General features: G+C 36.1%; 1 protein-coding gene across 2 annotated transcripts in view; it reads right to left on the bottom strand.

Annotated features, from left to right (window-relative positions):
• Window positions 1-2,229: 2,229 nt before the first annotated feature.
• The window catches only part of crm (cramped chromatin regulator), a 73,179-nt gene continuing 51,018 nt past the window's right edge, over window positions 2,230-24,390 (bottom strand). Inside the window, exons 9-13 of one of the 2 annotated variants that reach the window (XM_089249160.1) lie at window positions 17,726-18,592; window positions 16,062-16,247; window positions 13,584-13,880; window positions 13,066-13,283; window positions 2,230-3,586 (exon numbers count right to left, since the gene is read on the bottom strand). In XM_089249160.1, the coding sequence (XP_089105286.1) occupies window positions 13,086-13,283; window positions 13,584-13,880; window positions 16,062-16,247; window positions 17,726-18,592 (1,548 nt within the window). In that variant the 3' untranslated portion in view covers window positions 2,230-3,586; window positions 13,066-13,085. The remainder of the gene's footprint in view (window positions 3,587-13,065; window positions 13,284-13,583; window positions 13,881-16,061; window positions 16,248-17,725; window positions 18,593-24,390) is intronic. The other variant, XM_089249159.1, reaches the window with a different exon arrangement.

Genomic DNA, 24,390 nt, shown 5'->3' on the forward strand with positions numbered 1-24,390 from the left:
CTAGGCCAGTGAGCAACCAAAAGAGCCACCTAGAGTGTGTGAGCATGGGTGTGATCTACAGAGCCAGGTCTCTGCGCACAGTACTTCTTGTGTTCGAATTTGTTGATGGTCTTCAATTAACACACTGTACCTGAGGACTATTTCCCCTATTATAAAACGATCAATGTTACTCTTCTATTCAGTGAGGAAGTGAAAATGTTTCATTGGGTATACTAAACCATTAAACATGCCATTGGTGCATATGACTTATTTGCCACATACATGATGAAAAAACAAGTCCATGCCGATAAAAAATTTGATTAAAACAAACATGGGTCATAACCAAACTGCTTCTTCCTCACATAAAGTCATTGAATGCGGTCTTGTGCACAGAGTTACAGAAAGTGATTGTCCCCCACCATGAAAAATTGTGGCATGAATGGGGCCATCTTAAGAGCATCATGGGGCCCTTAGCTGCCTGGGATTACCAGCCTCCCAGTTTATATACTTACTCATAAAAATTTAAAAACTAGAGTCAATAATGAGCATATATGTTAAGACGGCACTACACCCGGAAACTTGCCAAATATGTAAAAATCATGTTGTCTTCAGTTAAAACTATCAAATCTGTCATGAATCAAAAATCTGCCAACACTGTTTAATATTGTTCACATCATTTTAATCATCTTCAGCTGGTAAACCTGTAAACATAAAAATTCAGGTATTTGCAGTTTTCACTTCAAAATAGGGCAGACAGATGACAGAACCAGTGTAACTCAAAACAAGAAAACTCTGAAAACAAATATGTTAGGGCCACACATATACTCAGAACATGCATTCTGTCACATACCAATATGTTAGAAATTCCACAGAGGAATGTGTATAAGGTTCATGTACGGTTAAATAGTAGTGCAAATACAAAGGCAGCAAGAGAAAATGCCCAACAAGGTGGCTCATGAAAGATGCCTATAAAAATATGGATGTCAAATAAAACTGAAATGCAGCAACCCAAATTAATAGAAATTAACAAAAAAATAAATAAATAATTCTATACAGACTAAAATAAAACAATGCTGGTATAGTTCTAGTATCTGGTACATCTACCATATTTCTTGGTGTCAGAGCCACATAGGGGTACCTTACTTTTAACTTTCATGTTTATTGTTCTTATAATCAGTTCTGAATGGTTAAAATGTAGTTCAATTAGTTGATATGGCGATATGGAAGAATAAGTAATGTTTTGCATGATACAATCACAAAAGACTAACAAAATTTTAAATACACCAAAAAATATGAAATTCCCTAATGCATTTCGACACACTATGGGTGTCGTCTTCAGAGGATAAAATATAATAGGTCTTAACGCGTAGCCTGGGGGAGGGGAGCTCAAGAGAAAAGGACTCACAAAAATGAGATATGGAATCAAAAAAGTAAGACTCATGTAGAGTCTCAGAAAATTCACTTTGCCCAGGGGCCCATGATACTTTTAAAATGGTCCTGGTTATTTGATTGGTAAATTTAAATTTTTTTACTCAAATTGGTACAAGAATTTAAATACACCAATCAAATAATCCTATTTCGCAAACAACCAATCAGAACATTGCATCAGACTTGATGCAGGTGCTCAGCTTCATTGTGACTATATTTGACTTATACAGATATATATATTTTTTCTGGATTAGATGATAATTTTTCTTCCTAAATCATCTCCAGATATAACCAGTCTTTAGAAAATCTTGTATTAACAAGTTCAGAGGACAACTTTCTCTACATATGTGTCACCATCTGGTGGCCCTGATGTCATTTACGAGATATTAGTTTATTGTTGCCGCTGTCCATTGCACGGAGCCTTTCAGCATATATACATGTTCCAAGGAAGAGATATTCTATCTGTTTCAATAGCTTAGGGGGTAAAGCACTTGTCCAGCATACGAGAGACCAAGGTTTGAATCCCCTTGTAGGCAAAGATGAGTTTTTTTCTGAAATCCTCATAATCTTGAGATATATAACCACAGTCTTTAGAAAATCTCATACATTTTTTTGCTGAGCAACCAGAAGTAATGGTTTGGTATCCAATGCATGTGGGATTCCCGGTCAGCCTGATAGTAGAATGTTGTATTTTATCTTCTGAACACCCATAGTGTGTCTAAATGAATCAGGGAGCTTCATATTCCTATGTGTATTAGCTTTTTCATGAGTCTCATTTAGTAATTAGTTGATATTAGAATTTCATATATATATATATGTATCTTCCTCTGTTCGATTTCTTAGAATTTTTTTTTCAAACAAAATGTAACATTGGCACCATATCAGTATAAGCACTACTTCTATACTTAACTTTCTTTCTTTCAAACTGAGCACAACTCAGGTCTATCGCAATGGGCAATTTACAACCTAGTGAGTTGCGCTGGGAGTGTAAATGTGTGTATCTAACAGTCTGAGGGTGTGTCTAGTGTTGTGTCCGATTTTTTTTGTCAGTGCTGTCATCTATATTTCAGAAGTGAAGTGTAATGATTGAACATTTGTACTATTTGTAGGCCTGTTGCTCTCTGTGGCGAGACTTTTTAGAGGAGAGATCAGCTCGCATTTGTGCCTTGAAGTTGGAAACCACAGAAAACCAACTTCAGCTGACTGTGGCAATGGTGGGGCTTGAACCCGGGTCCCCGTGATGCAAGTCCGTCACAATGACCATTCGACCACCAAAGCGGCTTCTATACTTAAATGTATAAGCACCTTGTACACATGGTTCTGCAAATTTTCTAACTAATCCGTACATACAGGATTGTGTTGTGTTTGTGCTTACGTATGGCCTAATGTATTTATGTTGCAGGAGTTATGATTGTTTGGTGTTCTACTGTTGCTGCCTTCTGTTTTCCATGTTTGGAAATGGTAAGCACTGCAAACCTAAAAACTACCTTAAAAAATTAAGTGGATAGGCCAAGAAATATAGTAGATTTATTTAAAAAATTTTTAAGTGACAAAATGAATGTTTGATTCCGATCAACACAATTACTAGAACTTTAAGTTTGATTAAAACAAAGAACGTTTAACTGCAACGTGCTGATGAAAATGCTTATATACAGTAACACAAATGACTCTTCTTTTATCATAACACAAAAACTCAATAAATACAAAGAAAAAACCTGACTTACATTGAAACTGAGAAGACGGCAAGCTAACAAAGCAAAGCTAATTTAATAGGAATCAATTCCAAAATTTAGAAATGCAAGAACATTTCCTAGACTGAGTAAATTCATCTGCAGCAGAACTTTTCCCCTTCTTGCCTATCACAAACTTCATGTCAGAAGGTGGATCAGTATGTCAAGAAGACCTACACTGAACATCACTGCTTGAACCACATCGAACTGGACAAAAACTTGATTGCGAATCTCAAATAACACGAACTCAGCTCGGAGTGAGTTATCAGTGAGCATCAAACTTGTATTTCAAGTTTACCATCAAGCTTGTATTTCAAGTTTACCATCAAGCTTGTATTTCAAATTTACCATCAAGCTTATCCTGCTTTTGCACCAGTTTCCAGGTATCCCTCAATATTATTGGATACATCCACATGCAATTTGGTTTCGGTAGTTCCTTCAATAGCTGGCTGCAAAAGAATAGAATGACCATTAACACGATCATCAATGAATAGTCTAATTATACATGGAAAACTGTTATAAGCCACAATAAAACATAAACTTTTCTAATAATATGGAGCATTGTTGAACTATTACTGGAATCATAATTTTGTTATCCCATCATGTTGTTCTTCCACATTACATATAATGTTTTTGAGACTCCATCACATTTTCTGTATCAGCAATGCATTTCTTTCTCATTATGCACATAATTAGTCCTGTTTTAAAAGTTTTATTAGACGTCAAATCGTCTATAGTTTGATACTTCACCCTCTTTTTCTGGAACAAATCACATGCTACAAACCATATAAAATATATAAAGATAAACCTTTAATATTTTCCCCTACTCCTTACAACAGAGGGCTTAAACCTTTGTCTTGTCACGAGCACTGCCTGTATCCATCATCAAAAGAAAAGCACCCTTTTTGGCAAGTTTGACATAAGAATGCATGAAATCAGGATGATTTCAATCCTAGAACACAATTTGCAGATGTTTAACTGGAACATTGATCAAGTGCTTGTGAGCACAAAATCGAACATAAGCATAGAGAATTCTGGGTACTTCAGGAAGCACCATGATGCTTGCAAGCAATGGGTTGAAGATGCCTGACTTAGAACAAGGGTACTCAACCTTTATGAGAGACAGAGAGAGGGGGCACTTTGGCGATTTGAAAACATGTTTCAAAACAATTTGGAGCAGTGTTACAGGTTACTTATGTGTAGTTTGAAAAATAAATGGTAGATGGCAGCACTATAATAAAAATTACACAGTAACATTACATTAGGCTCACAACAGAGAAACGCACATTCCAGGTATGTATGTACCAATGTATCAAACATATACCAATTTGGTAGAAGCTTCGCAATGAATGAATGAAGCCAGGGGCTCTGTCACCAGACTTATCCCATTGCTGAGATCTCTTCCAGCTCAGCTTTGTGGCAGAGTCTGGAACAACGTGAGTGCACTTAACAGTCTGAGTGTGTAGCTATAGTGTTGTGTCTGGTATTTCAGGGCTGCCATCTATACTTCAAATTGTGAGTGAAGTGTAATGATTGAAGATTTGTAACGTTGTAGGTCTGTTGCTCTCTGTGGCGAGACTTTTTAACGGGGAGATCGGCTCGCATTCACGCCTTGAAGTGGTAGAAGCTCCACAGAGGAATGTGGACGAGGTGCATGTGTGGCTTAATAGGTTACTTATGTGATATGTAAATGTGCCAAGGGTCACTTAATGGGTCTAGAACTGTGCTGAAGATTGCTCAAGTGAAGTTTAAATATGTCACAGGTTACTTAAGTGATCTGGAAATGTGACGCTGGCTTCCTGAGTAATCTAAAACTGTGCCCCAGGTCACTTAAGCGATCAGTAAATGTTCTGAGGGTCACCTACATGCTCTGGAAGTATGCCACGAATCCCTCAAATGATCTATAAATATGCCGTTGGTCACTTCAGTGATCTAGGAATGTGCTATGGGTCATTTAGGTTATCTGAAAATGTACTGTGTGAAACTGTGCTGCAAGATCACTCAAGTGATTTGGGAATAAGCCAAGGGCCACTCAAGTGATTTTGAACTGCATTGCAGGTCACTAAGTGATCTGGCTATGTACAGCTTAGCTCATTTTTACAAAATTAGGTTTAAGGTCACAGGCCACATCAGATGAATCCAAGTGCCACATTTGGGCCATGGGTTGAGCACGTGTGCATTAGAACAATCACGTAAAAGATAAAGTCTATATAATGAGCAAGTGTTTTGAACTCCTCACTTATCTTACTGTAATGACAAAAACAAACCAACAAACTATGATAAGTGGATGGAGCACAAGCGAAAAGAAAAACCCCCGAATTGTTGATTTCACTACCCTCTCAAAAAGGGCAACTTTCTCCCACTGTTATCTGGTAACATCACAGAAGAATTGAAATAGTAGTTCTTGACCTGTGGTATATGACCAAAATATCACACAAGGGGGGAGCGCAAAGCAAGATTAAAAACTACACAAAAATCAGAACAAAAGTAAATGAATAAATCCTAAACAAAAAAGCATGCATTCTGATGATGCAGTTAGACCTTTGCATAATGTCAGTCACTTAACGCCATAACGCCAGTTTAAATGTCCCTGCCAACATAAAAAATAACAGGTTGATCCTACTTGTTATTAAGTCACCCTGCTAAATGAAAACATAATGATACAAAATATTTTCATATCAGTTATTTAAAACTCATTAAAGTCTGTATATGCAGGGGGGCGGGGCAAACTTTACTTATACAGTAAATTTGGTAGTGAATACTGAAAGGTTGAGGAAAACTAACTTAAAGAAATGTGAAAAATCAGTTTGAGGCAAAATTTATCATGACACTTTTGATACTGCTTAAATGCTAGAGATTGAATAGCGACAGCACTGACCTGAAAAGGTTTAGGAATCACAGCTTATTGGATTTGATTTACTACTAAACCACACACGCACCTGTCCATGTTTCTCTACATAATTTCTAACAAATTGGTACATGTTGGAATGTGTATGTATGTGTTTTGAACCTAACATAAAGTTTGTTTTTATGTAATGGTTGTTATGTGTAGCACTGCCATCTGTCATAAATTTTCCTAACTATGAGTTAAGTGTAATGAGGAAGATTTCACTGTTGTAGGTTTGTTGCTCTTTGTGGCGAGACTTTAATGGGGAGATTGGCTTTTATTTGAACCTCGAAGTTGAGAACCACAGAACATCAACTTCAGCCAAGCCCAACAATTTGATTAACTGAATTTATGCAGGGTAGTGACAATTTGCAAAGGTGAATTTTTTTATATGTTTTTTCCAGTGGTCTCATGAAAAACTTAAACTTAGTGGTTCCCCTGTAATACAGTTGTGTTAAAAAAAATAAGACGATCGATTTTTTCCCTCTAAATGAAATGCAAATCAGAATTACCTTGTATGACGTCTGTCTACAACTCTTACGACTGGGTCAAATTTATAGGAAAAGAAAGGGTATATAATATGTTGCTCCCCAAAAGTAATTCATTCAAAGCTAAAACAAGTCGGTCAGTGTGAATTTTTCGTTTTCTTTCTGGAGCTGGCTTTTTCATTTTTTAAAATTTAAAATCATTTTTCTTGCAACTTTGGAGGCGAGGGAAATACCTCGTAAAAGACAAATTTCTCTGGAAACAAAAGAACAGATCGTGAAACTTATCCAAGATGGGCAAAGCTACATTTCTATTTCTAAATTTCTAAGTATTCCAAAATCGACAATATGTGATGTTTGGAAGTGGTTTCAAGTGTGTGGTGAGGTAAGCATGAAGTCTGGTTCTGGTCACCCAAGAAAAACTTGTTCCAGAATCGATTGCTTCATGAACACCATTCGGTAAAGAGTGCAATAGAGATAAACCAAGCATTCCAAGTTTGACGCCATCTGACGTAACCCTTGTATTCATTAGCATTCCGCATATGTCGCTACTGTTTGTGACGTCACTGATCGAGATTGTATATAAGCCTGTGTACAGTACTAGCACTTTACTACTGTTGTTTAACCGTTATCATGTTTAACAAATAAATAGTTGTGTTTACATCCAGCCTCTAAGCCTCCCTTTAACATTGGCGACAAGGATGTTAACGTACCTGCTGGGATAGCGACTCTTAGCATCGGAAAAATGCCTCGGAATATTCGTATGGATTAGCTGGTGCGTGTGATCGACTGTGCACGTGTCAAGGTCATGAACCGTGCTTTTTCGGGCACCGGTGTTCCTTCTCTGTTTCTATTCCTGAGAATCGTACATGGGTATGTTATTTTAGTTAAATCTTGTTTCCCCCCCGATTGTTTAGGAAAACTTAGGGTTTCCTTGCGTTTTATGTATGCTGTTCTCATTTGTGCGTTGTTGCTTATAATTATTTTTTTCTCTCTCTCTCGTTCGGTTGCGTGAGACTTCATTGATCATGGCTACTATAGGGTCGATTTCGGAGTTCGATACTTCACATCCGAGTTCATTCGAATTATATGTGGAACAGTTAAAATTTTTTTTAAAAGCAAATGAAATCGACGATGAAATTAAAAAACGTGCAAACCTTCTAGCAGTTTGCGGAATAAAGACTTTGTCGATAATTCGTACCCTCACTTTGCCCAAAAATGTTACGGAATATAAGTTTGGAAACTTACTAAAGTTATTACAGCAGCATTTCTGTCCTAAGTCCTCCGAGATATTCCGGCGATTTAAATTTTATAAAATGGTACAGGGCAAGCATGAAGGTGTGAACTCGTACGTGACCGAACTGAGAAAGCTTGCGGAAGATTGTAATTTCTGCGATTCTTTGGCTGAACGCTTGCGGGATCAACTAGTTTGTGGGATGAGAGATGGGGAGGTTCAGAAGAGGCTATTAGCCGAACCTGGTCTCACGTTGGAAACTGCGATTTCAATGGCTGAGGCATCGGAGATTGCGGCCTCGCAGTCTAAACATATCCATCTACAAAATACTTCCTTATCGAGTCCTGAAAATTTCGATTCTGTTGATCTCGTACGCAATCAGAGGGTTGGTAAATCACAGCAGCCCGATCCTCGTTCGCGTTGTTCTGGGAAATCCAGGGACAACAAGGTAGTTTCTCAAAATTCAAAAAATAGTGGATTTGTTTGCTTTGGATGCGGTGGAAATCATGATCGCTCATTATGCAAGTTTAGAAATTCAGTGTGCAATGGCTGTGGATTAAGGGGCCATATAAAAAAGGTGTGCTGAAAACAGCGTGATAAAAAGCAACCTCGCACAAACGAGATTGAGATACAACCGGAATATATTAATTCCTTGAATTTGAATTCCCCTTCTAAACAAAATGTGGAGGTTTTTATTGAAGGCAAGAAATTAAAAATGGAAATAGATTCAGGGTCCTACTATTCGATTGTATCTAAATGCACGTTCAAAAAATTTTTTCATTTCAAAAAACGGGAAATTAAACGAACTTCAATTAACTTGCGCAATTTTTCTAAAAATGGAATCTTGCTTGTGGGCAGTTGTGAGGTAAACGTAGAGCATAATTCCCGCAACAAAAAAATGGAACTCTTAATTTCAGAAAATGATTGTACTAGCATATTAGGATATTCATGGTTTGAGCCCCTGGGAATTGCTATAGCTGGGATAAACCAAATTTTAATGAGTGAAATTGATAGACTAGTTTACAATTATAACGACGTTTTTGATGGTAAATTAGGTTCCTACAAGGTTAATGCGGTGTCCTTGCCCATAAATCCAGACTTTGCCCCCATACGTTATAGGGCTCGTAGCGTACCATTGGCGATGAAACCCAAGATCAAAGCGGCCTTGAACCGACTCCTTTATGAGGGAGTAATCGAGAAAATTTCAAATCCGAAATGGTCAACTCCAGTGGTTCCAATAATCAAGCCCTCTGGTGATGTGCGGTTGTGTGGGGATTATAGTCACATTAAATAGAGCAATGAATGCTCACCCCTACCCTATTCCTGCAGTAAATCACCTGTTATCTAATTTGAAAGGGGGTGGTTGTTATGCTAAAATAGATTTAGCCCAAGCATACTTGCAACTCCCAGCTGATAATATTTCTGCCAAGGCCCAGACTATTATAACACATAAAGGGGCTTTTAAGGTCAATAGACTTCAGTTTGGAATAAATATGGCACCGGGAATTTTTCAAAACTTAATGGAAGACTTATTTTTGGGTTTAGATGGAGTTGTTCCGTATTTTGACGATGTTCTTGTCCGCGGAAATTCACGCGAATAATTAGCCGCCCAATTAGAACAGGTTCTAGGACGCCTGAGGAATTCTGGCCTAAAGGCTAACAAGGAAAAATGTCTCTTTGGAGTACCCGAAGTGGAGTTTTTGGGGTATCGCATTGATACAAAGGGCATCCACCCATCAAAAAGTAAGGTTGAGGCTATTCATTCTTTTCCTGTCCCAGGGATAGGGTTCACTTACAAGCATTTTTGGGAATTCTAAATTTCTATAATAGTTTTCTAGAGGGAAAATCTACTAAAGCGGAAGTATTGCACAGGCTCTTGGACAGTGGTGCAACATGGAAATGGACAAAGGTTCATGATAATGCATTTAATTCACTCAAGGAGCTTAGCTCAGAAGCTGTTTTAGTCCCTTTTGATGAAAAATTGCCAATTAATTTAGTGTGTGATGCTGCACCTTTTGGTGTGGGAGCCGTTTTAAATCATATCCGTGCTGATGGTATAGAGGCCCCCTATAGCTTTTGCATCGCATACTCTCACATCTGCTGAGAGAAATTATGCACAAATAGATAAAGAGGCATTAGCAATTGTTTTTGGGATTAAAAAATTTCACTATCGTGACAGATCACCAGCCATTGTTGGGAATATTCCTTAAAAATAAGCCAACAAGGGAAATTTTGTCTCCACGTATGCTTCGATGGTCCCTGATCTTAAATGCATATGATTTTACATTAGTACACAAGCCCGGTAGAAAAATTCAAAATGCAGATTCATTGAGTAGACTTCCAGCAAAAATTGAAAATTTTGAGGTACCCCCGCCTTTGGAGGTTTTCTTTACTGAAGAATTACAGGACCCACCCCTGTGTGCCACGGAGATTTCTAGGCTTACACTACGTGATCCTATTCTTTCTAGGGTTCTTAATTGGGTTTTGCGGGGTTGGCCCTCAGAGAAGCCTGACCCAAAATTTCAAACATATTTTTCAAAAATAAATGAATTATCAACTCATAAAAATTGCCTATTATGGGGAAACAGAGTCGTGATACCGGTGTCCGGGAAACCATGTGTTTTACAAGCCTTACATCTTGCCCATCCTGGCATCGAAAGGATGAAGGCATTAGCGCGGTCATACGTGTGGTGGCCATGCATCGATTCCGACATTGAGTGTCAAGTGAAATCCTGCTGAGCGTGCCAACAGACACGTCATTGCACCTCCTAGGGCCCCCAGTGCACCCATGGGAAGTTCCTAGTAAGCCTTGGTAACGCCTACATATTGATTTTGCTGGTCCATTCCAAGGTCAAGAATTCCTGGTGGTCGTTGATGCCTTCTCAAAGTGGGTCGAAGTACGTTGCATGAGTTCTACATCTGCGTGTGCAATGGTTGACGTTCTCAGAGACTTGTTTGCCACCCATGGTATACCAGATGTCATGGTTTCCGACAATGGAGGTCAATTCATCTCAATGGAGTACCGTTTGTTCCTGGAATGCAATCTGATTCGCAGAGTCTTAATCGCTCCTAGAAGACCATGTGCTAACGGGCAGGCTGAAAGAACTGTACAAACGGTTAAAGATGCCTTACGTCGAATTGTACATGGCTCCTGGCGGAAAAGATTGGCAAATTTCTTGTTGCAGCAGCATTGTACTCCAACATCCACAACTTGTGCCAGCCCAGCGGAATTGTTGATGGGGAGGAGGTTGAGTACTATTCTAGATAATCTTCCTCCGGATCTAATAGCCGAAAGGAGAGAAAAGCAGGAGCTGGAATTCTATCAGAAGAATGACAATCGTGGTACACGATATTTCAGTGAAAATGATCCAGTCTTCATTAGAAACTGTGGTCAAGGTTCAACGCGGCTTCCCGCTACCATAGTCCAGCCAACAGGTCCAGTGTCCTGCAAGGCTGTTACTGAAAATGGTGATGTTGTACGCCGACATGTTGATCAATTGTTGCAACGACTTCCTGACAATCCTGAGTCGACAATTAACATTAAAGAACCATTAGAATCTCCAGTATCGCAGTCACCTGAGCCAACGGTTGCAGAATCACAAGTGAAAGTAGTTCCAAAGGACAGTCCGAGACTGATGGCGAAACCGGAAATTGTTCCAGAAGAATCGTCCATACAGAGTCAGCGTCCTAGACGGACAGTCACTCTGCCTCACCATTTTAAGGACTTTGTTCTATCTTAGGGGAAGGGGTGTTATGACACCATCTGAGGAAACCCTTGTATTCATTAGCATTCCGCATATGACGCTACTGTTTGCGACGTCACCGATCGAGATTGTATATAAGCCTGTGTACAGTACTAGCACTTTACTACTGTTGTTTAACCGTTATCATGTTTAACAAATAAATAGTTGTGTTTACATCCAGCCTCTAAGCCTCCTTTTAACAGAATCCCTTGATTTCGTTAAGAATAGAAAGGACTGACTTGATTTTGCTCTGAAGCACAAAAATTGGACTCCTAAACAATGGACAAAGGTTGTTTGGAGTGATGAGTCAAAACAACCTTTGGAAATGTTTGAATCGACTAAACAATACATCAGGCAGCCAGTAAACCAGCGATTCAACAGGAGATATGTTTCCTCCAGTTAAACATAGTGATGGTAACATAATGGTGTGGGGTCTTCTTTGGATCATCCGGTACTGGTCCTTTGGTGCGAATAATAGGCATCATCGACCAAAAACAATATTTGGACATTCTAAAGGCCCATATGTTACCCTACAGCAGAACTCAAATCCTTTGAGGATGGATTTTTCAACAAGACAATGACTCGAAGCACACAGCTAAGTCTGTGAAGTCGTGGTTTACCGCCAAAAAAATAATAATTCTAAAATACCTATTGATGTTACCTGATCTAAATCCAATAGAGAAACTATGGCAGATGCTTAAATGTCACTGTAAAGCTATGAAATGTTCTAATCTGGGTAGAGAATTTAAATTTTTGCAGCAAGAATGGAAAAAATGACAAAAAACTTGATGGATTTGGTGGACTCAATGCCCCGTAGATGCAATGCAGTAATTAAAGCTATGAGGTGCCCTACCAAATACTGAAAAATATGTTATTTACAATGTTTATTTTTGATGGTTTGATAATTATTGTGAATCATGAAATTTTCTTTTATCTGATTAAGTTTGAGTATTTTTGTTATAAACAAAGTATATGATTTGATTACAGGTCCGTTTTCTCAGATATGTATTAGTAGGTAAGAATGAAATCTATATGCTTTATATACCAATTATACCTATACATCAAAATATTTTAGCAAAAATAAGGTTGTCAGATTTTTTTATGAACACAACCGTATATTGAAATCATATTTGACTTATTCAATAAATATTTTAACACAAATCGCTTTCCAAATTTCATATAGAAAAGTTTATGTTATTAGTTATTGTATGAAGTTCACTGCATAAATTCTTTTACAGTGAACTTTCTGTGAATTCAAGAGAAAATGTCAGTTTCTAAAAGCAAACATTTCAGGGAACACAAGAAATACTTTAGGACATTGGCATTAGAACTAGGGGTGCTCAAGCAAACCTGCTATTTTGTGGCACGAGGACATTAATCTCTCAGGATTTATTCAGAAATCTCCAGAAAACTCGAGTGCCTACCGGATTAGAAAACCTTTGACACCCATACTTTAGATTGATTCTTGCTCTCAATGCAGCCTAAATGCTATACAACAAAATAATAACCACAACAGTTTGTCACACTCTTTAGTATTATGCACAGGAGCACCTTTTCATACGTAGAAAAACAAAATTACCAGTAGGTGACATCTCTTTACTACTTCGTTAACATAGCATCATCAGTAGAAATAACATTTGGCTGAATTAACTGCGGCCCAGAAGGAACGAGTTGCACGACAGTTGTGGGTCTAGTACTAGGGACTGTTTTCATTCCATCTCTTGGTGTAAGAGGACGCTGGACAACGAGGGGCTTACGGCGAATTCTGCAACCTCTCCTTGTCCCAGGCAACAACTTCTGAAATGTAATAGAGGATGGAAAAGCTTTGATACATTTTTTTCTCATGATTTTAGCATTGAACTTCAAAGAAAAATGATCCTATTACAACATGCATTGCCATAAAAGCAACAGAAATCAGATACTGATTCATGAGTGTGATTTGAAGAAATCTCACTTGTTCTTAAAATTTTGTTAGTCACCAAGTTTTAATATGACTTTCAATTTTCAAATATTGAAATGAAGCCATTAAATAATAGAACTAATATATTCAGACTCTACAGTATGTTATGCATAAAATGAGCAAAACAAAAGTCTTACATCAATTTCTTTCTTTAATAATTCTTGCAAGGGCCTGTTCGTTGTAGGATTCACTTCATGAGGTGTAACAACAAGATCTTGATTTTCCAGAGGAGAAGCAACTCCGTGAGAACTTGGAGAAGGTGCATCAGTTACACATGGCTTTATGATCTCCACTGGAGGAAGAGGATTGTTAGTACTGCTTGGTGCTTTAAGATTCGCTGCTCGTCCAACACAACATGATGTTTTGCAAGTTCCAGAGCAACCAGAAAAATTAACAAATTCTTGAATGGATGGTGTTGGAGATAATGGTGAAACCTGTGAATAAAATTCACATGAAATAATTGGCAAAATAAGGAAAGCTAACACATTTCTTAAAAACATATGAAGGAATTTTTTTTAAGAAAATGGTTTCAATATTTTTCATATTATTTTTCTTGCGCCATTTGCATTTTATGCATGCAAGAAAAAATTAGATCGATCAAGACTTTTAGCACTTCGATTTCTACCATGTCTGCTACCATAATAGCTAAGTAAGGGGACTTCTTGTGATAGCCACAAGCACCATTTCTTTTTAGGAATGGAACCTCATTATTAAGCTAAATTACACAACCAATATTAAACTAATCATGCACATTGTAAACATTCTCCTGAGGAATTTCTAAACGATTCCGCACATGCCAGAACAAATTGGTTGTGTGTAAGTGTGAGCCTAACATATTAATGTTTCCAGGATATTTCATGTTTTGTGTTTTAGTGGTGCTGCCATTTGTCTTCAAGATTAGAAGCAAAAGTGGCTGATGCCTGAATTTTAGTGTTATGCAAGTATTGTGTTGGAGGCCTGTCTTCTGTCTGCAAAGAAACTTTTCACATGAAACACTGACTCACACCTAGAAGTTGGAATAGTGCATGAAAAACACTTCAGCTGCCAACAGAGTTTGAATTAGGATCCTTGCAATGCCAGTCCATAAAGATGTCAAACAACTGCACAGCAACAAGCTGGAAAAACATTAAGCAGCACTTTCCAAAAGAAACTTCACACATGGATATCTTGTAAATGATCATGGTGTTGATCAATAATGAAAAGTAGTAAAACAATTCAAAACCAAACACTTATTATATTTGAATTTGTTCAAGGAACCCCCCCCCCCCCCCAATTTTTGGGGCTTAAAATTTGGGAAAAAATTTCATTAATATTACCAATTTTTAGCAAAAAAAAAAGGGTTTGTTATACATAATAAATGTTAAAATAGTAATTCAAATTTATGCAGTAAATGATTCCAGTGAAAGAAATGTATAAGAAATGAGTAAAAGAAATGCATAATTTTTTTTTCATGAACATATACAACATTCTGAAAGTGGTATGGGTCTACTTGTCTTACATTGTTGAATTAAAATTTATTACATCAGGCTGAACAAAAGCTAATTTTGATTAAGCTGTAAGATTTTAAATCATGCGTTAAAAAGAGTAAAATATCATTTATTAATTTAGTACACTGATTCACAACTTTTATGAGACAGTAGCTGGTGCAGTGGATTCTGCATATAACAATTTTCAAAAGCCATCATGAAAAATCATTGCAAGCCAGAAAACAATTTAAACAAGAAATCTTAATGAGTATTTTTAAAAAATACACAAACACAAAACTGCGGACTTAAAATGCTTACTCATTCATAAAGAAATTATGTATTATTAATTACTACATTATATAATAAAACATTAATTGTATGATATAAATTATCTAAAATTAAGTAAAGACCAATAAACAAATTATTACAGAAAAAGTCTTTCTTTTGGTTTCATACACACAGGTTCGGAGATCAAAACACAACCTATGTTTTTACTGGAACTATGCCAATGCCATCAGTAGAAAATACACCAGGGTTTGACAAATTGAAAAAACGTTTGGGTGGCAGCAAAATTTTTTAGGAGTCAAAAGTATTACTAAAAAAAAATTAGGTGCTGTCTTGAGTCCAATCAGGTAACTACACGTAGAAAATTTCAGGTAGTAATTTCTTTTAGTTTGCCATGGCAACCTGGTGCCTGGGATTTGTCTAGCTCTGAAATATACTGATTGCGAATGAAAAAAAGATCTCTTATTTGATGTTATATTATTATAGTGTTTGTAATTTTCATTTCTAACATTAAAGAAGGTCTCTGGCTGAACAAAATCTGGTGATCGTTTTTCCCTGTGTGGAATGAGACAAAGGTTTACTTTGACGTCAATTGAATGAAAGTTCCAGAAGGATGTCTGTGTTCATATCAATGAAAGTCATAAAAATTTACATAGGTCTTTAAACTAATTGTTATCAGTAATTGAGTGGTAATCTAAAGAAATAATTAACTATTGCAGAGTTTGAAGATTTTTCTTCTTCATGCAATGAATTCAATCATTATGCTATCTAGAAAGAGAACTATTTACTTTTAGTATGACAAAAATAGGAAGTTATGTTTCGGGTATAGAAAAATATGATAATAATAACAAATATTTTTTTTACCTGTTTGCTTTTGAACTCTGGAAATGTGAGAGCGGCCATGCTAATCAGTTTCTCCATCACATCAGCTGAAGAAAGCCTATGGCCACTAACAACAGGTTTACTTTGTAGCCTATTCACATCCATCTCAGTCTTTTCTATCACCTCTTCAAATTCATATTCCAGCATTATTTTTGTTGGATAACCTAGCTGAAAAAATCAATAATAAATAATTTCAGAAATTTCGAGAAAGGCGAGCAAATTTCATTATTATTTAACTTGATTTTTCAGTAAACTTGGAAAAAAGTTCTATTTTTTCCAAGTTCACCTTGGCATGATATCCAAATAGCTCATTGATTTCATGTATCTTGGCCAAGTAAAAGATCATCTATCTCTACTGCCACTGCCTGGAGGCTATTAGCTGAAGTTAAGAGAGGCTGCAATGTTTCTACTCAGCAAGTCATTTCAACATGTGTGTTTTAAGGGGAAAAAGGATTGGCTCTCTGTGGTATAATGGTCAGTGTGCTTACCCGGTATGCAAGAGGTCCTAGATTTGATTCCCAGTGGAGAGAACGATACTTTCTCCAAGTTCACCTTGGCATGATATCCAGATAATTTATTGATTTCATGTATCTTGAACAAAAAGCATCACAAATCGCATTCACATTGTGTGAATTTTTCAGATATGGGTACATTGGAAGTGCCAATCAATTCTGGCTGTAAATGTCTTTCTATCTCAGATTTCAGAGATATCATGTAAAACAAGGTTGTTGTGGCACAGCAATTTATGTCTTGTGTAAGCAAAAATGTGGTTGTAAATGATTGCAACTGACTTGATTGCCTGCAATGTAGTGAGATTTGTAGGAAAGAATTTTGTTTTTCTCCGATTATTATAGTTAAAGTGATTATATAATCGGCAAACATTTTACTTTTAATTTGACTTGTATATTTGGATATTTTAAGCAGGAATTATGCCCAGGGCAGAATAATGAATTGCACTCACGACAACCTTAGAAGCTGTAAGAGTCACCTATAACATGTTATCTTTATCTTAGATAAGAGACAAAACCACACAAAAACCAAACTACAATTCAAAAACAATTCAAAATACAATTAAAAAAGATAAGATCATCTCTAGTCAGCATACCATCATGGGCGGAGTTCCGGGGGCGTGGGGGGCATTGCCCCCACAGCGTCAAAGGTGAAGTTGACTGATCTAATGTATATATGCATATATTAATTGACATCATCATCATCATTGTACCCCTCCCCAGACTACCAAGTCTATCGCCGCCTATGCATACCATAGGTTGAGAAATGCTGCTTTAAGGTAATATATATCTCTCATTCTCTTTAAACTCTCATATTTACTACATATCAGTTAGAGGCATTCAAGTATTACATCAGCATCGATAATGATGGGGGGGGGGAAGGTGATTAGAATGATACTTACGTTATCAACTACCCTTTATATATACATGAAATATTCTTACTGACATCATTACTGGGAATGCCTAAAGTGAGGAAAAACTACTCCTTTGGGTTGTTTCTTGTGTGGTCAAAACAACTTTTTAAAAGCAACTCATCTCTGATTGAACTAATGATGATAATCTCAAAACACTTACACTTTAAGGTCGAAACTAAAGGCAAAAAAGTGATTTTTAAGGAAAAAAAATAAGAACACTTACCATCAAATAAAGTTCTCCAATGGTCAGGAGACCAGCATTATTTACAGTCCATCCATTTTTAATGCTTTCTATGACATTTTTTTCACGATCATAATTATCAGCTTCACTAGCAGATGAACAGAGAGTCTCTGGATTAGTTTTTGGAGAATCCTCCATGCTTGTTACTTTGCAATTTTCTGATTCTTTATCATCCATGACTAGGTTATTATCAAAACAACTTGAGCTGAGAAGTTGTCCAAGGTTGATGGCATTCCCATTCTCACATGAACTAGAACATATCTTTTCAATCATATCAAACACTGATGGTTTTAATAGCGTAAAATTTTGAGGATTATCATCTGTGAATATCTTTTCGGAACTAACCATATTTTCTTCATCAACATTAGCATCTTTTTCCTCCTCTAATTGATCAGATGAATCTAGCAAAGATGTTAATAAAGCAGCAGATTTTCCAACCTTATTAACATTTTCAGTAAGTTTAAAAGATTTAAGTGGTTTTGGAGGACTCGAAACATCAATCTTATCATTATCATCGGTTATCGCTTTTTTAGTAGTTTTGTTGAACCCTTCCGATATCTCAATAGTTTTACACAATGGATTTTGGGTTATTTTTGATTTCAAGTCTGCGTCATTGTAGTTTTTTGTTTTCATTCTACTTTTTCTCATTTTAACACCATCTGCATTAGATCTTCCTTGCGATATTTTGATATGTTTTTCAAGGCACACGTCAGAGCTGGAAGCACTGTCCACAGGCATAATACTTATTCCTGTCACAGAAGCATCACAATTAGGTTTCAAACGCAACAGAGAAATACACTGGTTCTGATTGCCATCTGAGTTCACAAGGCCATTGATTATCTTCTCTTTCTTTTTTTAGATAGAGGAATGCAATAGAAAGAAATCATGAAATCGTTAATTGATAATGCAACATAATCAGAATGCCTGAGCATGCAAAACTATAGTTTATCATAAACTTGTTAATAAATTGCAATTTACATTCAAATGCTTTTCTTGAACATACTACAATCAAAGCTCATTATAAGAACCCTCATCATTTCATGGAAAACCAGCGTTACATTGAGAGGCCATTGTATCAAAAGTTTGAGAAAAGAAAAAGCTTCAAAAGAGAATTTCAATATTGGGAGGAATAAAATATTTATATATATTATTTGTTTTCTTTTTTGTACACAGTTGTGATGAAAATTTATCAGGTTGGAAAATGATAAAATTGTAGTAATTAATAGCATAATTACACTTACATACATGGAAATTAAGGTCCAAAGGTGGGGGCATTATGCTTATTCCAGACAGCCATGTGAATGAATGTAAACACAAAAATGCTGATTTTAAGTATGAAGACATAAGTCGTCTGTTTGTTTGTATATTATACTTTTATCTAAAGTGATTCATTATGAATGCATGTTGGATAACATATCCTTATATCATAGACAGAACCTTTCACCTCCTTTCTTTTCAATCTAAATTAGCAGCAAATCCAACCTCAAGCAATGGAGGAGTCAGTCATGCAGTAGTCATACACAGGTATTCATAGGACATCCTATCCTGTCTCTTGCCCCATAAGAATTCCCCAAAGCAGAATGTTTCACATTGTTCTGCAACAAGCCCTCAGCTGACTGGCAATGTTGTGCAATAAAAATTCCCATAACAGTGTTTCCTTTACTTTTCTTAAAATTCTTTGCAGAATGTTCTGAAGCAGTGCTGATTTTTCAGCGTTGTACACAGTTTTTGGCCCCCCACTTGAGGAACAAATTTTTCCACAAAAAAAACTCGGCTTATACACGAGTATATGGTTTTATTTTGATATTATACTGATTGATGAATCGATCTACCACAATATTATGACAGTGCTGTACTCCCATAATATATAATACTAATAATATATATATATCATAATATTATAAAAATTCAAGCTCTTGCAGTGCTCAGGTAGTAGAACACAACAAATGGGAAAAACTGATTTGGATCAAGATGGTATACCCCCAACCCGAAATAATTCTTTGTTCATACTAGACCTATTTAAGGCGTTCCTAAGTTGAATCCAATACCTGAAGACATAGGTGTAGACATCTACTACCTTTAATATACCCATCTAACATTTGTAAAAAAAACCCCATATAATAATCCCCCCCCCCCCCATAAAGTTCAGGGAGCCGGAAAACTCCCTTAAAAATCAGCTTGGAAATTTTTTTCACATCACAATATGCATATTTTTTTCCTGACTCCATGTCCATAGTGGCCATCGTTCAGAGGTTTCTTGTAATGTTAAGTCTATGGGACGAGTTCGGTTCCAACAAAATGCCGCCATTGTTCTGAGATTACTGTTGTTTGGAGGTGGCCCCTAGGAGGTTTTACTGCATATATTATATTAGTGCAAATTAGTATTTCAGAAATATGTTTCACAAAATTAAATGTTTTGATTAAATTATTGCACAGAAATGATTTGAAATTTATAATTTTGATTAATCACCTTTACTCAATGTAGTGAAGACTAGCTAGGAATATTTTGGCTAACAATGATTTTTTCAACATTTTTCTGCCTCACCTAACAAATGTTTTTGTTGATATAAATGCATAAATTCTCGTAAAACAGCAGCATAGTGAGATAAATATTTATGCCATTGAAAGTGAATCCAAGGAGTAACTACTTAAACTAGATTAATTTATTTCCAAATCAAAATCCCTTTTTACTGATACACTTCTTTCCCTCTTTCAGAAAGAGAGATTTTGAGCTATTTCATGTAAAATAAATGATTAAGCTAAAAGCAAGTACATTAAAAAAAAATAGAAAAAAAAGGGCTTTTTAGACTTTTTAGAATGGCTTCAATGCATACGGTAAGACTCTTAATCCTAGATAACTAAATTTAAATCAGTGTTACTTGGTAACTAATTTAATTAGTAGTCTACTAGAGAGAGATGAATGTTTAGTTATGTAGAGTTTAATTCCAAACTGAAAAATCTGGACATTCAAGGAAATTTTTCATCTGCAATGTGGGAGAATGAGCTGACTAATATCACATTAGCACACCATATTACACTTTTTTTTCACTATGGCTTATGAACCCAACTGCATATCATACATAATGTAAAATAAAAAGATGTTCAGTTTTTCATTTTCCTTCAACGAATTGTGAAATTGTTTATCTCAGCCTTCTGGCAGTATGTGTGTTTTTTTTATAGTGCTTCTTAGTGTTTTATGTTTTATGAAACTTATCTTTGAATCTTGGGCTGTTCATGAAATGAATTGAACCATTTTCCATAGAAACCTATGAAAAATCCGGTTTCAGCAAATGTTATTGTGAAATGAATCATCCTTGTTAGCTGAGGTATCACTGTATAGGTAACTGAATAGAATGTGGAGATGAATTTTTGGAAGTTATCAATTCATGTAGGAAGTAATATGCATTGGAAGCAATATGCTGTATTTTCAGAAGATAAGCGGCAGAAGTTTTAAAAGTTTAGTTTTAACTGCACCATAAGCAGGATCTAGATATTTTCCCCTGATAAGAATCACTAGCCAGTTAGGAATTAATGAAATTATAAAAAAAATAATATATACGTGCGTGCTATTTATTCCACCTTATTAGAGCATTTTTGCTGAAACAAAATCGATTGGCAGAGAAAGAGAGTCGATATGTCATCCTTCACTATTTCTTCTTTGCAGATAACTGCGTGATTTACCGAATTATTCCTCAAGTGTCCGATCAAGAACCTCTCCAACATTATCTAATTTTCATTTCTGACTAGTGTTGAATATGGCAGATGCCCATCAATATGAAATATTACGAGAGTAACCCATAAATTACTTCCTCTTGAATACTCTTACTCAATCAACAATCTAACAATATATCCCAAGTTTCCCAAATTAAATATCTCACCATCATGATCTCAGCTAACCTACGTTGCAGCAAAAATGTTGATTAAATCTTTCAGAAATGTCTCAACAAAATTTTCTTCTTCTGCCGCAACCTTAAACATTCCACTCTGGATATCAGATTACTTTGCTACTGAACTTATATCCCTCCCATACTTGCCTATGCCGCTGAAATCTGGGACCCCTACACCTCCAGCAACATAGACAAACTTGAATCAATCTAAAATAAATCCACCCATCTTCTTTCATTTCTTCAAACTGAGCACAACTCAGGTCTATCGCCATGGGCAATTTACTACCTAGTGAGTTGTGCCGGAAGTGTGAGTATTGTGTACCTAATGATCTGAGTGTATATCTAGTGTTATGTATGATTTTTCAGTGTTGCCATCTATATTTCACAAGTGAAGTTTAATGACTGAATATTTGTACTGTTTGTAGGCCTGTTGCTCTCTGTGGCAAGACTTTTTAATGGGAAGATCAGCTCACATTTGTACCTCAAAGTTGGGAACCACAGAAAACCAACTTTAGCTAACCACTACTATGGCGACAGTGGGGCTTGAACCCGGGTCCCCGAGATGAGAGTCTGTCACTATGACCACTTGACCACCACAGCGGCAGCAGTCATCCATGACTGCTGGTCACCTTTTTTTTCCGTGTCTGAACTTAGAAACAAATTTAATGTTCCCCCCAAACTCTTCATCTTATTTCACGACTAATCCTGTTTTTTAAGATTTTCCATGGTCAAGTAACTTTGATACTTCTGGTATTTTCTAGCCAAATCATCCTACAGCTTCAACATCCTACAAGACTCGACCATTCCCTTAAAATAAAACCTATTTTGGCTTCTACTTACTGTTTTAAATACAGCTTCTTTCCTCATACCATTGGTGAATGGAACAAACTTCCCAGCTCTATTGTCGTCGCCCTCCACTATCACTGGTTCTTGTACAATATCAAACAATATGTGTCTCATTCAACTGCATTCTCTTGTATATTGCTACAGGGCCAACAATTTGGTATATATCTATATATATAAATTGATTTTCTGTGTGCCTGGTGAGTATGTTCTCTATACAAATCTACAATTTCAGATCTACTGTGGCCAAATTTTGCATATATATCAAGGGCATGGATTGAACAATATAGGTTACTTTAAAAGTTTGTTAGAGCTGGGCAAATGCCCAAAATGGGAAAAAAAAAACTGTCGGGCAACAATGGTTCCACAGCAACAATCACTTCAGAATGTTTACTTTGGTTACCATGAAAATTTCATTTTAGACATGCATTTGCCTTTACAATGGTTTGTCACTTCTTTAATGCTGCCAGTATTAAGTTTATGCCTTTATAATGGTTTTTGTCACTTTTTCAATCCTCCCAGTAATTGAAGAAAACCCAGGCAGAGCCGGGTACTATAGCTAGTAAATAAATAAAATTGATTATCAGAGTCCAGATATTAATGAATTATCTAGAATCAGACTAGAATATACAGGCATGCTGGAAAACTACGTGCATTCCCAGCATGTTGGTGTACCTCGCTGTTTAACTACATACAGGGGAATATGGTAGATTATCGCAGCATTTGTTACAATATACAAAATGATTTTTTGAAAAGAATTAAATTCACTGATAGCATGAAAACTTTGTGAAATGAAATTTTTATAAATTTGTAAGAAAGAAAACATTTCCTTTGCCATAATGAAATCCAGGCCTCCTGGATGAGGGGAGAGAGCAGGTTATCATAACCACTAGACCATGAGGTACGCTATTAGAATATTTATGCTACTATGTAAACATTGCATACTGTATGGAAAATAAATTAATGATAACTGACCATATGACCAGTATTGATTTTTGGAAGACATTTTTTTTTAGAAATTTCCCATTTTTTCTTAACCACTTTGCTTGTTAGTAAAAGGAAGGAAGGAAAAAGTAGAAAAGTAAGAAAAGAAATGAAAGGAAAAAGTAGAAAAGTAAGAAAAGAAAAGAAATGAAAGGAAAAAAGTAAAAAAAAATACTATACTCTCTCTATCTTATCTGTAAGTAGTACAGATAAGACAGAGAGTAGGTATACAAATACAGCGCCACAACAGGCAAAATGCCCAACAAGGTGGCTGAGAAAAAGATGCCCATAAAAATACGGATGCCATATATTTAAAATATACAGCAACCCAATTAAAATGCAATTAACAAAAAATTGTAAACAATATATACACATGATAAAATATTATACAATGCCCATAAAAATACTTATGGTTGCTTAAGTATATTTCTCTTTTCACCCTCACCTACCTGTTTTCTTTCCCCTCTTATGCACATGTATATAGTAGAACTTATTTAACCTTAGAGTAGAAGCTTTTTACCGGCTCATCACAGAGGTGAAAAAACTATTTTTTTTTCATAGGGTTTCAACAAAGTTCCGCGGTGATGAGGAGAGAGGAAAGAAAACAGACTTGCTTGAATTTATTCTACTGACATTTGGATGTAACATTACGTCCTTGATCGTATAGTGGTTAATAAAGCTCACTTTAGTTTGTCATTTTTACTGAAATAATATGTGAAGATAATTTTCACAAATTACAAAGTGATTATGAATGAGCTGACAATATATCACAAGGAAAATACAAGAAATTACATTCCTAAATGCAGGACATGGCCAATTGTTGTCAAAAAAAGTTAGTAACTGTCGGTGAAATCAGAGAAATATTTTGCCTTTGGAAGGAAATGAAAGGTTATTGTTGCAGCCCTTTGTCAATGCACAATGAGTTTTCTCTCT

This window comes from Pholcus phalangioides, unplaced genomic scaffold (assembly GCF_987345545.1).
Source record: "Pholcus phalangioides strain wild (caught in Gottingen) unplaced genomic scaffold, Ppha-v1.0 ptg000021l_1, whole genome shotgun sequence".
Lineage (NCBI taxonomy): Eukaryota > Metazoa > Arthropoda > Arachnida > Araneae > Pholcidae > Pholcus > Pholcus phalangioides.